A 17,447-nucleotide genomic window follows, 5' to 3' on the forward strand; every position below is an offset into this window, starting at 1 on the left:
CACACACACACACACACACACACACACACACACACACACACACACACAGAAATATTGAGAAATATTGTTTGGCCATAAAAAGAAGGAATCCTGCCATTTGCAATAACATGGATGGACTTTGAGGACATTATTCTAAGTGAAATAAGTCAGACGGAGAAAGACAAATACTATGTGATCTCACTTATATGTGGAATCTAAAAAAAACCAAACTCATAGTGACAGGGTGGAATGGTGGTTGCCAGGGACGGGGCATGTGGGACATGGGAGCAGGCGGTCAAAGGGCGCAAGCTTCCGCGTACAAGATGAGTGAGTTCTGGGATCTGATGCACCGCGTGGTGATTCTAGTTAACAACATCATAGTTAACACTTGAAAGTCGCTAAAGAGTACACCTTAAAGGTTCTCACCACAAAGAACAGGTCATTTTGTTAGGTGATGGATATGCTAGCTAGCTTTTTGTCGTAGCCATTTCATATTATAAGCCTATATGAAATCATCACGTTGTATAACTTAAACCTATACAATGTTCTATGTCAATTATATTTCAATAAAGTTGGAAAAAAGGATGGAAAAGCAAGAGAACTGTTCACTAATAGTTTATATTACTTTCTTTAATATCTAACTCAGGTTCAGTGTGTGGATTAATTTAAGCGTAATTTTTATCAAGTTCATTTTAATGCGGTTTTGTATTAGATCAAACATTTCATGCGTGATTATGATCTGCAAAGTTCTCTTTTTGTGAACTGGCAGAATTAAAATAACTTACTCAATAGCTTAAGAGTTTATAGGAAATATTTCACTATTCCTAATCAGTGAAATTGTAGACTTTTTTATGATATGGCTTAAAAATTTATCCATCAATGTTGTCCATGAATCATTTACCTGATTTTTAGTTAGACATAAAGATACTTCATAATTCACCACATATGCATTGTTTTCCATCCTTTGAATTATTTTTAATTCAGTCAACACATTTTGTGCTTATTTCCTGAAATCAGAATTGTGCTAGTTATTATGGAGGAAACAAAGGAATTTCAGACATGATCCAGCCTTCCATAAATGTCTTGTTTTATTAAGAAGAGAAAACACAAATAACATGGAGTATAATCAAATGTGCTGATAAGCAGTGGTCAGGGCGGTGGAACACACTCCTGGTTGGCCGCTGGGAGCAGGCTGCTTGGAGAGAGCAGGCGCGGTCTAAGGTTAGTTTGGGACTACGAAGCACAACTGTGACCTTTGGGAGAATTTTTATTGGAAATGCTTTTCTTGTTAAATTTACTTGCTTCAAAATGTCAACAACTAGGGACCCTCCTGGCCTTAGAAAGGCCAAGGAATATGTATTTACACATTTTGAAGGAATAATTAGGATTTACATTGTTTAGCAGTGACATTTTAAATGATTTGTTTATCCGTGTACTTAAAATATTTTCAAAAACTCGTTTCATTCAGCGTGCATTTTAAAATTTTCTTTCCCCATGTACTGATGTTTGTGCTGTATTATATGTAGTGTTAAGACTGCTCTCTTCACTAAAATCCTTTCATAAAGATTTTGGAAAGGTATTTACTTAACTTAATCAAATATAAGTAATATATCCGAAGAAAAATATGCTATTTTAATCGTATAGGTAGACTATATTCAAGAACTTTTAGAGATATATAGTAATTTTAGAAAGGGATAGATATAGAAGCTTTCTGCATTCTAAAAAATAAAAATAAAAATAGTAGAATCACATTTTTTCACCTATAAAATATTCACCTCCTAACCCCTCTAACCCTGATACCTCGCTTTGCTCCTCAGCTATTTCTCACTAAATCTCTGCCGCCAGTGGAAGTTAAACAGGTTGCACATCAAACCATTGATTCTCTCTGTGCTCTGTTTCAACAGCCGTGGCATCTCTCATTTAATTTCCCAGTAAGCAACCAAGGAGTTTTTCCTGGTTATCTGCATTTCTCAACTTTTGATCATACTCAACTCTAAATCCTATTTTCTTGTTCATTTATACTGTCTGAACCCACTCATTTCTGTTGTTACAATGGTCAGTTTCTTCGGTCCCCTGTTCTAATCTGTTGAGTCTATGGCAAGACATATCTCTAAGCTCACTTCTTCCCCATTACGTAAATGAGATTAATAAACATTGAATTAATTATCCAACCTTTGAAATATACTATCTATAAAATAAAACTTTATAAGATAAAACACGCCTCATCAATACCCTGCTTTGTTTTTCTGCCCATATTTATAACCAAGCATCTATTCTTACCCAAACTGGCCTATTTCTGCTGTTCTGTTTACCGTTTTATTCCCAGATATATCATCACTCTTAGGGAAGTGGTTTAAATACAGTCCACATCCTTAAATAAATGTGTCTAGCATGTGTACAGAATTCTGCGGCTTCACTGTGCTGCCCTACTAATTCATCTGATAGCAGTAGGTTTTGTAATTCCCATCATCACCATTTTTACTTTGGAGAAAGTGAAATTCGGAGAACAAGTAACATTTCAAGGGCACACAGGCCAAAAGTGATTCTGAAGCTGTGAATATATTTATAGATTTTTTTAATTCTAAAACATGTCTTTCAGTTTGCTTTTAGAAACAAATTTAGGTATAAATTTAACAAAATGGCTGTTAGTTTTAAGTTTTGTACTTCAAATAATATTAAATCATGGCAGACGAATATGCCTTTCTATTAATTTCAAAACATTAATTTGATTGCATGATGTCACAGCTGAAAGCCACTGTAAGTGCTTGGGTTTTCTGATTCTGGGAACATAAATACAGAAAGAATTTGGATTAGTTGCTTAGTTTTGCAAACACTGTTACTAAAATTTATCTGCTACATTTTATGTGGCATGTGAATCAATATTAAGATATCCAGCTACTTTCTGTCGCTTGTTATCTCTTGGATTAACATTCATCAAATATGTCCAAATCATATTTCTCATGTTGCTCTTGGTGCTGTATTTGTATATTAATATTACATTGTATATCTTGTAATACTGTATTTTATTGTATTTCATTTGCATAGTATTTAGAGGAATTGTAAACACTCAGAAGACCAAGTCTACATTTTTAAGGAATTGTTCAAGACTCTCGTAATACTAAAAATTATAGCTAAATGTAATTTAAGCAAAGCTTGTATTCCTCAGATCGAGGTATTTTAAAAATACATTTTTTCTCATTCCAAGCCAAATACATATCATAGAATATTGAAAAGACATAGGAATAGCAAAAGAATAAATTAAAACCTGTAGGCCCTCCATTCAGATCAACCCATTCCATTTTAGTCTTACAATTTTTCTTCCCAACAAATCAAGCAGTATCTGGCACATAGTCAGTCTTAATAAATATAAGACAATGAATAAATGAATAGATTAGTGTATCAATGATGGGTATATATCCATATGAATTGTTAAACAAAAATTAGGTCTTACAATAGGTATTGTTTTTTTTTAACCTGCCCTTTTCCCACTTACCACAACATCCCTAGCAATTACATGTATTCAGTATTCATTTATCATTTAAAATTATTAAATGATGTAATATTTAAAATATCATTTCAAGAGCCACATAACACCCAAATCTATGAGAAGAGATTGCTTTAACATTTTTGAATTCGCATAGCACACCTGTCATTGGTATTGCCCTGCTTCAAACTTCTGCTGCATCCCCAAAAGCCCCGAATGCCTCACAGTTGGAGGCAGTGCACGCTTCCAGCCCCGTCTCCTCGTTTCATCTCCAGACACCATTTCTGCGAAATTACTTACCAGTTCCCAGCGACCTCAAGCTCCTGTACTATGTGGGCCTTGCAACTTACTCCTCCATCACGAACGCTCACCCTGTCCCATCTTAGAACATACGTACACCTAAATCTAGATCAAAGATTTCACTCGTAGGTCCTTTGTGACAGTGACCTTCAGGAATCGGCACAAATCACATAGAGTAAGTCATCTTGTAGAAGTGGAAAGAACTGAATTTTTAAGTCAGTTCAGAAATAAAAAAGGAATAGTGTGATTTGAGGAAGCAGTTGAAAATTATTTCCCTGTTGTCCCACTGATACAAATAAATAATCTAAGGCAGCACATTCTTTTCTCTTCAGGAAACAGTGGCATTTAATTCTTCTCTTCTGAGACCCCGTGTGATTGGAGAATGGATTGGTCGAGAAGAGAATGATGCTGACCCATTAGCTGCTGAGATGCTACAGCCCCCAATACCTAGAAGTAAAAATGAACAATGGGAAAGTGAAGACAGCAGCCCTAGCCCCGCGGGAAGGTAAGATAAGATGTCTTCTGAGGTTGTGAAAATTATTAATCATTAAAAGGTAAAGGGAAAAGAAATCCAAATCCATGACTTTGTTGAAATAACTCAGCAATTTTATATACAAAATTATGTTAGACTCCACATAAGATAAAAATGAATTTCTCTGTGTTAAAATTAGAGCACGACTAGATTTGCTTCTAGGTGTTGGTTTTGATTTTTTTGTTTGTTTGTTTACATCTAAGAAGATGACTATCTCTTTGCTACTAATACCAAATAGAGAAATAATTTCAAGGACATAAGCTGTCAGTGGAGACCTACGATAATGCCGGGCAGGGAGGGGCTGACCATTAAGAATTGGAGGTGCATCTATCTTCATGAATAAATGTTTTCACATTTTTCGGGTGGGTACCCAGAAGAGGGATTGCTGGGTCATATGATAGTTCTATGCTTAATTTTTTGAGGCACCTCCTTACCGTTCTCCATAGTGGCTGCGCTGATGTACACCCCGCCATTGCGTACAAGCGCTGCTTTTCTCCCCCATCCTCGCCAGCTCTTGTTTCTTGTCTCATTGATAAGCCATTTTAACAGGTGTGAGCTGGTATCTTGTTGTGATTTTGATGTGCATTTCCCTTATAGTTAGTGAAGTTGAGCATCTTTTCACATATCTGTTGGCCATTCGTATGTCTTCTTGGGAAAAATGTCAGTTCAGGTCCTCTGCCCATTTTTTAAGCGGATTTTTTGTTGTTGTTGTTGAGTTGTATGAATTCTTTATATATTTTGGATATTAGCTCCTTATTGGAGGTAAATTTGCAAATATCTTCTCCCATTCAGTTGTTGCCTTTTTGTTCCGTCGATGGTTTCTTTTGCTGTGCAGAAGCCTTTTGGTTTGATGTAGTTCCATTTATTTTTGCTTTTACTTCCCTTGCCTTTGGGGTCAAGTTCATAAAAACCGCTCTGCGACAAGGGATATAAAACAGAAAGCAACAGACAAACAAAATGAACAAATTCATAGACATCGACAACAGAGGATGTTTACCAGAGTTGGGGATGGGGGAGGGGTGAAGGGGTAAAGGGGGTCAGTATATAGTGACAGAAGAGACTAGACTTTGGGTGGAGAGCACACAATCCAATATACAGATGATGAATTATGGAATTGTGCACCTGAAACTTATGTAATATTTATTAACCAATGTCTCCCCACTAAATTTAGTTTAAAAAAAGAATTGGGGAGGGAGGACTTCTGAACATCAGAGAGATAAAGTCAGTCAACTGGGAAAAGAAAACTATTAAATGTGTAATAGATTATATAAGGCAGAGTTAATATGGAATGTAAAGGGAGAGAAACCTTGGTTGAGAACTATTTTAGAATTGATAATATGATGACGATTAAATATAATTATTTACATTTTCTTTGTTTAATGTTTGAAACTATTACAACTTGTTAATTTGTGGCGTTACCTATAAAATTTTACTCAGACCTGTGATACCCAAAACTATGGTGGGAGGTTTGCCTTAAGTTTCCGTATACTGGTAGAAGCATGATTTTGAAATGTCCAGGTCATAGTTATATGTATATTTAGAAAATATGTATATTAGAAAACAGTATATTCAGAATAGCCTTTTTTTTTTTTTTTGGTAATACCAATTACAGTGAGTAAAACGCAAAACAAAAATGACAACTTCTGTAAGAAAGTTGGAACGAAAAAGTGTTCGGTGCAGCATGGCTTACACGAGATTGAGAAGGTAGAGTTAAACACACATGAGTTGAAATGTGACAGGAGCGAAAACTCTCTGTGTCAGCAGCTGAGCACTGTAGAAGAATTTTTCCTGTGCATGCATAGCCACAGTAACTTTGTATTTCCTATGTTAAATTCAGCAGCAACCAATAACTATTCTTTCTCAAGGAGAAAATTGTATTTTCTACAATGTAATAGCTTTGGGGGATTTCTTTTTACTTTGACTTATCACTTGACTGGAAGGAAGGAAATTCAGAATACTCACTAATGTGCTTGAGGCATATAGAAAATTGATTCTATTTCCATGAGAAATAACTTTTCAATTATTTAAATAGATGAAGTGTCCTATATAAAGAGAAGAAAACCATTTTTAAAAATCCATTTGCCTGCTTTTGTGAAATGTCAGATCAATTTCACCTGTCAATGAGAGTAATTTTATTTTTAATACCAGTCTTATGAAACCCACTAGACCTTTATCTTTATTCACTGCTACAACTTTAGTTCTTAAATGTAAAATAGAGAAATGTCGACTTTCATTCGGCTTTCATTTAGTCATAATAATAATCGGAGCCATTTATTGCAAATGTTAGTATTTCTGTTTTCTTCCTAGCTTCAGTGAGCTCTTATTCTCTCTTGAATATGAAATAAAGAGGAATCTCCCCCGCAACTTATTTCAATACCTACCCATAACAACCCAATCCACAAAGCCATCTATCTCTCAAATACTTGTTTTGAAAAGTTTTCAGTTTTATTTTACTTGTATCTTTAAATTACGAGTTGAGGAATATTACCTATGAAACAAAGAATGTGGTGGTGAACTCTTGCCCAGTTGCCCCATTAGGGGTGAAAGAATACATGCATCTCTTAACTAAATTTAAAGAATAGCCATAAACTATGGATTAGAAATTATATCTCTCCCATCTTCTAATATGAAACAAGGTTTCTGAATTTATACCAGGAAGTCATGCAGCGTTGGCTTTGATAAGGTCAAATAAGAATGGGTTGAGGAGAAACTTTTAATGACCATACAGTTTGTAACTATAGTATTAGCTGCTGCCCTTAGATAGTAATGAGCTTACATGGTTACTTAACTGTCTTAAACTTTCACAGACTAAATGATAGTCTAGATTCCTGAGGAAAAAAACAGTTTTCAAAGACGATTTCTTCCATTTTTCTCTCCTCCACTGGGACTGGTGCATGGTGTTAGCAGACCTGTTACATGGGTGAAGGAGGCACACAGAAGGCTTTCCGTAGATAGAAGGCTTTCAGTAGACGTCTGCTGAGTGGAGGTTCTTTATAGGAAGAATTCTTTATAGTCTATCTTACCTTTTTTGCCCCCTTACGCATCTCAGTCTTTCCTGTTCCTACTGCGCACGTCTTATTTGATTGGCTGTTATTACAATAGTCCATCTTACCCTTTCATTCAGAATAACACATACACAACAGGCTGGACTTTCACCGTTAGATTAGAGAGGCTTACATATAAGGTATATTTAACCTTAGGAGTCTTATGGATAGAATGCTACCCAGAATTTTTTCCTGGAACCCTTTTATTTTTCAATAGTAAACTTTACCTGAACTTTTTTCTTAGGTCTTGAAAATACAACAATGTATGAAAAAGGGCAACAGTTTTAGTACCCATTGCTGTCGCCTGAAGGGTTAGGTGCTGGTTAAAACAAAGCAATTATGAGATCAATGTGGAGAAGCTAATAGAATAAGAGCTGCTGACATGGAGTCTGTGATCTCTGCATGGTATCTGGATGGACCCAAGAGGTCTGTGAACCTCTTGAAATTATGGGCAAAATGTTGTGTGTATGTACATATGGACATTTTCTTGCCACATCTTCCATAGATTCTCAAAGAGGTTCTAAGTGAAGAGAGTTTAAGAAAGAAATTAAAGCATCTGACCGAGGAAAGAAAGAGGGGTTCAAAAAGAGGGAGGCGAATATGTTGGGAAATGATTGAAGGTTGTCAGATACTACCAACTGGCATCAATGGCTATGGCTTGTCTAGCCATTTGGTGCAAAAGCATATATATTTATTGCACATTTAGAATTATTAAAAACAATCACACATTTATAATATAAATGTAAACAAATATCTAGTAAACCTACGAAACTTGAAACTTACAGGATTTTGTTAACCAATGACACCATAAAAAAAAAGTTTAGTAAACCTCTGTAATTGTATTTTAAGCCATCTAAATTAGACTTTGCAGTAGCTGGGTAATGGGTTTCCTAAAATTACGTACTAAACCATAATGTGAATTTGTAAATAGGCTCATCAAGCCTTGAAAGCCTAATGAAACTCCTATAAGCTGAACTACCTTATTAAAACAAGAACAATGTCAATAAACATTATAGATCTGGTGAACTGGCTTCATTTTTTTAAGTGAGCATTGTATTAGATGGTAAATATGCCGTAAAATGAATAGGAAATCTTACAACTTAGAAATATATATTATTAAAATAAAAGCCAAATTCATTTCCCATTAAGTTGTTTTCCTTTTTATTAAAACTCACAATTGCTTTTGCTGTATCTGTAAACAAAGGCTGGACCGTTCCCCTCCTCTTAGAGTTCCTGTTGTTGGCAGTAAGGAACAAACCAGAAACAAGAAAATATGCAAATATATGCAGTAAATTCAATTAGTGATAAGTAATATGATAGAAAATAAACCAGAATAAGAAGGAAGAAAATGGATGGGGGGGTACTCTTTTACGTAAGAAGTCCAAAAACAAAGAACCTTAATATTATACAGGTTTTGACTATTATGGACGTGATAGAAAATATGTAATACATATGGCAGAGACTAAAACTTATTAATTTAGGAATATTATAATGTAAATTTTAAGCATCAAGGATGTCGATTAATCAAAAATCAGTCTTCTAAAGGAATCGAAGAATAGAAATCTAAAAAATATCTAAACATACAAAAATCATACATATGACTATCAAATTTCTCTTTAAAGCCAAAAAAGTATGTAATTAAATCATATATTTATGTTAGAATGTTGATGAGGTCTTTTTTATATGTTCAGAATAAAGACTCATAGAGTCATAGGTGGACTCTTACTAAATGGGCAGCATTTTAGATTTAATCACTGTTTAGGTCTCGTAGCCCAGCACCATCTTCACGACCAAACTGCATGTTTTAATGAGACTAATGAAAACAGTTGTTTCAGCTCTCATGAAATGATCTTAGTCATTGTTGGCTGATGAATAGGAGCTATGCGTCTGTAACCTGCCGTTTGTCCCCATGTCCCATATGCACATTCTTCCTTCTCCCGTTCCACCAGTCTTCCTGTGTCCCTGATTTCATTTCTATGAAGTTGGAAGACTCATACACATCTACTTAAATTAAAATTCTTTTTTTTTTTTTTTTAGGCAAAGCAACCCTTTGTTGACCTCATAGATTGCAAGGACCTTGTCAGTTTATAATCCCTTATTTTTTAGTTATTTTTATTTATTTTTTTATGCCTACAGCATCTGGTCTTTCTAGGTGGTCACCCATCCAAGTACTAACCAGGCCTGACCCTGCTTAGCTTCCGAAATCAGATAGGATCTTGCTTGTTCAGGGTGGCATGGCCGTAGACAAATTAATTCTTATTTTATTTATTGTGTTTTAAAAAATGAGGTTCCAAAAGAAGTGGTAAAGTTGTTAAATATTTTTTGAGCCTTAACACAAGATAGTGTGCTGGATACTGGGTGAAATCAGCTTGAAAAAAAAAAATCCTAGATTCAAAATAATTGCTTGAAGTGAAGAGAATGGCGAGGAAATATGTTTTATTTCTGCAGCTTGGTGCCCGCAATGCCTTGTATGTAGCAAGCATTTAATAAATGTCTGCTACATTGATTATAAAAACATAACATTCAGACGTATAAAAAAAGGAGACAGATTTCATGCATAAATCAAACACAGCGGTTAAGCGTGAAACTTTATGATCTCTTCAAGAGCCTTTAATTTCTAACTAGAGTCAAAAGAAAGGACACAGGTTCTGCCTGCTAGGTTGTGATGGTGAACTTAACAAGCCTAGGATATAGGTTGACAGAGGAATCACCCAGTTTTCCACCGGAGAGAGCACGCAGGATCAGATAAAACAAATACTTACTAGAAACAGAAACAGAGCGTGCAGCACATGGAGCGAGGCTGGGCACCTGGGTGCAGCGGGGTCAGTAGGAAGAGGGCACATGGTCAGAATGCAGGTCTATCCAGAGCCAGGAGATGGTGGCCCCCCTGGAGAGGCAGGCGCATGGGACCCCCTCCTTGGCTGCTTTAAACCGCTCCTTTCCACCTAATCTCGGTTGAGATCACAGCAAAGTGGATTCCTAGAGTGTGTTAGCACCACGTCGAATCATTAGCTGCTCTTTGTCACGTGCCCCAAAGCCTCTTTTTGGTCCCTTTCTCTGTGGGATGTTGGCACTCGGAGAGACGTGTCAATACTTAGGATGCTGCCCACTGTCTCCTCGGAGACTGCTCTGTGTGCTTTCCATATCCTCATCCTCATGAAAACGTTGTTATTATCCCTACTTTGGGAATGAGGAAACCAAATCCCAAAGCAGTGACATCACTGTCTCTGGAAGGATAGCTATTAAGTAGCTGAGCCAGGCTGCCTTGCTCCAAATTCTGTGCCCTTAACTGCTTTGCTCTGCAGCTTTTCTTCAGGGAGATGTTCTAAGAATCCCATTATCATTAAGATTTAAGTTCAGTATCTGGGTAAGAGCGGGCCTAGAATCCTAAGTGCTCCTCAAAATACCCCAAACTCATCTCTGCCCACCACTCGTTTGCATTAAGATCCTTCTTCCCTGCAGCAAGGTGCTGTTTTTTCCCTCGTAGTACAATTTTCATGTCTGCAATCCACAGGCATTTCTCTTTCAAAGCAATATGTATATCTTTTCTCATAATCAAAAGCTAATGGAGCTAAAGTTATGAATGAATATCATTATTCTAATATAATTTTCAATAAACAATGTAGATGTAAATTCTATTTACCACGTTAGGTCTGTCAGTGAAGAAATCCAAATTAAGATTTGTTTTGATTTGTTTGTTTGCTTCTCAGTGAATAAAGTTAGTCCAGAAAGACTTTTAAATTGTCACATGATTTCTCAGTTTAAAAGACACAATGAAATATGCAGAAGACAGATGCCATAGCAAGAAACTGGAGCTAAATAAACTTCTTCCATCTATTCGAAAGTTAATGTTCTGTGTTTTATCTCTACTATTAAAGTGTAAAAATAATTTTCTTTAATTGAATTTGAATTACACTGATAGTTACTAAAATAAAGACAAATATTTATTTGAAATGGCACATATTTTTCCAACATCTCAGTAACAGTTTCTATTTAAGTTGGGAACCTAAATTAGGATGGACGTTAAAGTCGAAGTAAATATTGTTGACAAGAGTCTGTCTTCATATAGTTTTTATTTCCAAACCTCAACTTTTAACTTTGAAAGGTCTCCAACTACAGAAAGTTTAAGAATAGTAACATCAGTTTCTACATACCTTCCACCTGTATTCACCAATTAACATTTTGCCTTTGCGTTTTCTATCTTTGGTAATAGATCATTTTATTCTCAATCTCTCTTTGGTTGTTGTTGTTGTTGTTGTTGAACCATCTGAAAATAAGTTATAGATAGTGTAACATAGTAATTCCTTAGTTCTTTAACATGCATTTCCTAAGAATAAGCATGCTTTCTTATGCAACTATTATATTATTAACACACCAAAACTTTTAACAATGTCACCATAAAATTATCTAATACAGACCGTATGTTCAAGTGTCTCTGTATTTCCCAGTAGTCTTTTATGGATTTTTGTAGTTTGTGTTTTTGTTTCCTTTTTATCAAGTCCAATAAAGAATCGCGTGTGGCATTAAGCCGTCAAGGCCCTTTAGCCGTCTGTCATCGAGAGCAGCCTCTGTCTTTGTTTCCCTTCATGACATTGAAATCCTTGCAGACCACAGGCAAATATCCAAATCCAGATATGTCTGTTTTCTGATCATTAAATTCAGGTTAAACATTTTTGGCAAGAGTTCTACATAGGTGATATCATAGCCTTCCTTATTTTATTACACCGAGGATCATAATGTCGGTTTGCCCCATTATCGGTGATACTGGGTTTGTTCACTTGGTTAAGGTGGTATCACTAGATTTCTTCATTCTAAAGGTGTCATTTGCCTTTTATAATTAACAAGTTATCTGTCACCTCTGTTTTAGAAAAGATGGCAGACTCATTTCTCTCTGCTTCTCTGCATTAAATACAACTACAAACCGTGGAAATAATGCAAGAGGCAATCAAAGTAACTTTTCACTGTAAAAAATGTTAAGAGGAAAGTGGAATGATTAGGGACCTAACAGCTGGAGGGAGCGTAGTGGCAGGTGGCTTGTGACCTCCCACCCAATAGCATAAGGCAACCTAGGTCTGGCTTTTCCCAGCCCCGGACTAGCAAGAGGAGCGGGTGGCCCAGAAAGGTTCCTTTCTCCCCCTGACCGAACAGGAGTCCTGCCAACAATAGCAGGAGAGCCTGGTGGCACCGGCCAGGGCAATTGAGCAAGAAGCTCACTGGCAATAAGTGGCTGGAGGACGCGCTGTCCTTTCCTGCCAGACTTGAGACTCCACATTCTTGGAAGTGCAGTGTCTTTTACTGGACAAACAGACACCAGGAAGAGGGATTCCTCCAACGCGAAGCTTGACGCGGGAACCCCGTTGTCCTCACAGTCATATATTCCCTTCCCCTACCTGGGGTGGTGCTTTCGTCCCCTCAGGCAATACCAGCAGGCACCAGTGGGAGCCGCAGCCACACAGATAAACCAGGCAGACTAAATTAGTACTGCAAGGGCTCTGAGAAATTAAACTGTCATTGGAACCACAGGCTGCAAAAGTAGGCCAAGCACTGCAGGTGGCTGCCTTCTAAAATAAAAGATTTAAATAGGACCCAGAGTCTCCTACAATAATAGCCAAATTGTGCAGGCTAAAATTAAAAAAATCACCAATTATATCAAGAACCAGGAAAATCACACCTTAAATGAGAAAAGACAGACCATTGACGCCAACATTGAGGTGAATCAGATGATGAAATTATCTGGCAAAGAATTTAAAGCAACCATCATAAACATGCTTCAACAAGCCATTTTAAGTTCTCTTGAAACAAATGAAAACATACAAAATATCAGCAAAGAACTCGAAAATAGAAAAGAACCAAATGGAAATTATGTAACCGAAAAGATAATGATAGGAATTAAGACTTGTCGAATGGACTCAGTAATAGAGTGGAGATGACAGAGGATAGAACTATTGAATGTGAGAATAGAGCCATAGAATCTATCCAAAGTGAACAACGAAGAGAAAATAGACTAAAAATATGCATATACCCAATCAAAATTTCAGCAAGTTATTTTGTGGATATCAACTAACTGATTTTAAAGTTTATGTGGCGAGGCAGAAGACCCAGAATAGTGAGCATATTATAGAAAGAGAAGAACAAAATAAGAGAACTGATAATGCCTGACATCAAGACTTAACTATAAATCTACAGTATTCAAGACAGTGCATATTGGCAAAAGAATAGACAACGGAATAGAATAGAGAACCCAGAAAAAGGAGCAAAGGCAGTACGATGGAGCAAAGATAGTTTTTTAAACAAATGGTGCTGGAACAACTGGATATCCACATGTTTAAAAAAAACGAGTCTGGACACAGACTTTACACCCGTCACAAAAATTAACTCTAAATGAATCATAGACGTAATTGTAAAATACAAAACTGTAAAACTCCTAGAAGAGAGCAGGAGAAAACCTGTATGACCTTGGGCATGGCAATGACCTTTTAGATCCAACAGCAAAGGCACGATCCATGAAAGAAATCACTGATCAGCTGGACTTTATTAAAATGAAAAACTTGCTCTATATCCACTTGGGAAATCATTCATGAGGTACCAAAGGATGTCCAAGAAAGAAGACAGAATCCGTAATTTTATTATCCTCGGGGAGAATTTTACTATGTCCATAAATATGCATAGCAAAATAATTGAATGAACTGTTTCTAGATTTTCTTTACTTGCCACAGCTAATGCCTCATGTCACCATCATTGAAAGTTAACACGTAAATATTTCTTCAGCTTAAAGGTGGAACCCAAGACAAAGGGATTAAAACAGCAGCAGCAGCGACATAAGAAACTGCTGGCAGCAATGCTCTCTCAAGATTCTTTTGAGTCAGTTCACAGCCCCACTCCATCTGTGACAGAAGAAGATATTGATAATGAAGACGATGCAATGGAATTGCTGGGTAATTTTAAAAATTAATCATTTCTCTTTTTTTTTCTTCTTCTCTGGCATTGTAAAAATGTGTAGTGATTAAGAGATTTTAAGTTTCGATAGTTTTGTCTTAGGGGAAAGAAAGAGTTTAATGCACATTTTATTTATGTTAGATTTCATGAATTTGCATGTGAAAACTAAGTTGAAATCACCTAAGCATGAAAAATATTAGATTGTATTTTCTGCTTTGTATATGCAGCCCTTTACCTTCTGACTATTTAATCAAGCTTTATTCTGTGTGCAATTGTGATAAAGATTCAAGTCTGTTTGCTTTATTCTCTGATTATAATTGCCTTGAACACACCTTTTGTCTATAAAATGTATCCAAAGTACATATTTCAGTTCTCATCCCAAGAATGTCTTCTGTTATTTCAAAGTAGTTTTAGAAAAATAGAGTAAAATTTAAAGGGGCAGAGAGTAAATTAATGTTTTATGTCTTCCATAATTGGTAGTTTAAACAGTAAAGTTTGTAGAGATTTTAATGTTTTTACAGACCCATTACTTTAATAAAAACCTTATTAATGTTGAGCATGTAGAAAATCCTTTTATATCTGTTGATGAAGTAAATGTATGTTTATGTTTCATCAGAAATCTTTTCATAGTAATTTTTAAAAATCGAACTTCCCTTTGAAAAACTGTTGTCCCAAAAGAAGGAATGAAATTTTATTTCAGAGAAAGTGATCCACATATAAAACAATGTGTTTTTAATTCAGCGATATCAGTTATTCTATTCTAAAAAATTAGAACATTTTTCCAATACTTTGTAAGAATATAGTACTAAGAGAATAAACAGTCTATTCATTTGAAAATTTCAAATAAGTTTAGCATACAGAATATAGAATCTCACAAGTAAACACGTATTAAAAAATTCTTTTTCTAAAACAGATTCCTTGGTTTTAAGCATTTATGGTAGTAAAATACTATCATTTTAATAAATAATGTAGGTCTCCATGCATATCATTTTAATAAATAATGTAGGTCTCCATGCATAGGCCTGTGGAGGTGTTGTGACTCAGTGATGGCAAGTTCATTGTCATTTTCTGATGTTATAATGACTGCATTCATTCCAGCATCTAGGGGACTATGTCACGCATGGCATTTCCACTTCATGGTATTGGCTTTTTTTTTTTTTAAGAACATTTAAGTCTGAGTGTTTTTTTAAGGAATCTTATCTCCCCACCTCCAGTCATTAGTGTGTGGTACCTTCTTCGTTTGCTTCATTCAGTAGATGCTCACTGAACACTTGCTGTGGGCAGCCCCTGATGCAGAAGTAACAGGTGGCGATCAGAGAATGTGTCTCAAAGAAGCCGGGTCCTCCGGTGAGTCCTGCAGGACAAGCAGACCTATGTTTGGGAGGCAGCGTGTGCTGATTACCCCGTAGGTGTGCTCCCCTAGGAATGTACTTTTTTGCAGTTATGCTCTGTGACTGTGCCTGTCAATCATTCCTCTGCTTTGGGCAGTAACTATGAATTGACACTGTGTTGTGCTGACATCGTCCTTTCTCCCCTTTCCTGTAAATGACAGCTCGTGGCCCGCGGGTGTCCACATGAAGGCAACTATATCCTGTCAGAAGGATCTTTTGAAGGAATCCAAGCACGCTCAGAATTGCTTTGCAATTCCCGATAGTCTCAGGAATACCTAGGCAGAAGAGAGGAAATCACAGGTCACGACATCAGGAGACTCTGAGGAGTCCCAGGTGTCCACGTAGTGCTGCTGCTCCTAGATCTCGGCCACCCTATTCTGAAGGTTCTAGTCTCCCACAACAGAAGATTGGGTTTTGGAGACTATCTAATGTGAGCAGCTAATAGCTGATCCTCTTTTTTTTTTTTTTTTTTTAAATTTAAACATTTTAGCCTCTAGTCTGAGCAGGTTGAAGGATGAGAGATAGTTGAAGGGTTGGACTGTCTCCATGTGATTCCACACATCAGCGCAGATGGCAGGTGGTGTTCTAATGCTCATCTCTGGGCCGCGAGGTCTCCCTGTGGTAACATGGACCATCCCAAGCCCACTGGGTTGTCCCTGGAGTGATGCCCCATGCAGCTTGCCCTGTTGCCTAGTCTCAGTGAACAAAGGTGATACAGCAGATAATTATATCCAAAAGTCCGTTTTGCCCAGAAAGTTCATCTATTAAATGTCATTTGTATATAAAACATGTTTGACTTTAAAGCTCAAACATTCTATCCATTAATATCCTTCAATTATCTAAAAAATATGTATATTTAAAGTACATACTTAGAGTTTTCTTCAAAAGCCACTAGTGTATGTAAATTCAATACTTATTAATCTGCTATTTCTTTCACTAAAGTAATGGCTCATCTTTTACATGAAATCAAACAGATGTACAGTATATGATTAATTTCAGTTAATCAGAAAGTTAAGAATTTTTTCAGTCATGGTATAATAATAGATGAATATGCCAGGTATGAGTATAGTATAAAACGATTATTAATTATTTACTTTTATGCCTTGACATCTTGAATAGCCATGTATATCTCTACTAATATTCAATTAGATTTCAATGCAATCAGTGGCATAATACTTCTAAATTAATTTGGAAACTATAAAAATCTACCTTCATAGTCCTTTTAATATTGTATTTCCTTAATTTTGTTTATTTTATAGAATTTTAAGATAATATTTTTGAAACTGATTCTAGGGAAATGTGATTGCCCTTATTTGCAGAAAATACAAATATTAAATTCTTGAAAATTTACATGAAATCAAATTTTAGTACATAGAATCTGTAAAATGAAACAGAGACATCTAGTATTTAAAATATCTTTTTAAATCTATCACACTTTGTAGAATGAGTTTGCTACAGCTTATCTGTTTTAAGGGTTTAAATTGTCATTATTATACATACCAAGATTTAACAGACTGAAAAATTATTTATTATGCATGAGAAGCACTCTGTAAACTTTTTGAAGTGATAAGTAAAAGATATAATTATTATTTTATGTTAGTATAACAAGGAATTATTCCTCAGAAAAATCGATTGATTAGAAGAAAGAAAAAAAGCCTTTTATTGGAGGTAGTAGAAGCTAGTAAAATTACTGATCCTTGTTTTTTTATTAAGAAATTTAGCATTGTTAATATATGCTAATTAATACTTAGTTTTTCACGGTTGTTTAATTGCATATTTTT

The 17,447-nt window shown here is 35.8% G+C and overlaps 1 protein-coding gene and 1 pseudogene across 1 annotated transcript in view; one reads left to right on the forward strand and one right to left on the reverse strand.

The window, feature by feature from the left end:
- The window catches only part of CUNH8orf34 (chromosome unknown C8orf34 homolog), a 273,032-nt gene that overhangs the window by 76,221 nt on the left and 179,364 nt on the right, over positions 1-17,447 (forward strand). Inside the window, 2 exon segments of the mRNA XM_006924083.1 lie at positions 4,096-4,268; positions 14,108-14,274. Of these exon segments, the coding sequence (XP_006924145.1) occupies positions 4,096-4,268; positions 14,108-14,274 (340 nt within the window).
- LOC112472668 lies at positions 9,467-9,585 on the reverse strand (annotated as a pseudogene).

Source organism: Pteropus alecto, unplaced genomic scaffold (genome assembly GCF_000325575.1).
Source record: "Pteropus alecto unplaced genomic scaffold, ASM32557v1 scaffold87, whole genome shotgun sequence".
Classification (NCBI taxonomy): Eukaryota; Metazoa; Chordata; class Mammalia; order Chiroptera; family Pteropodidae; genus Pteropus; species Pteropus alecto.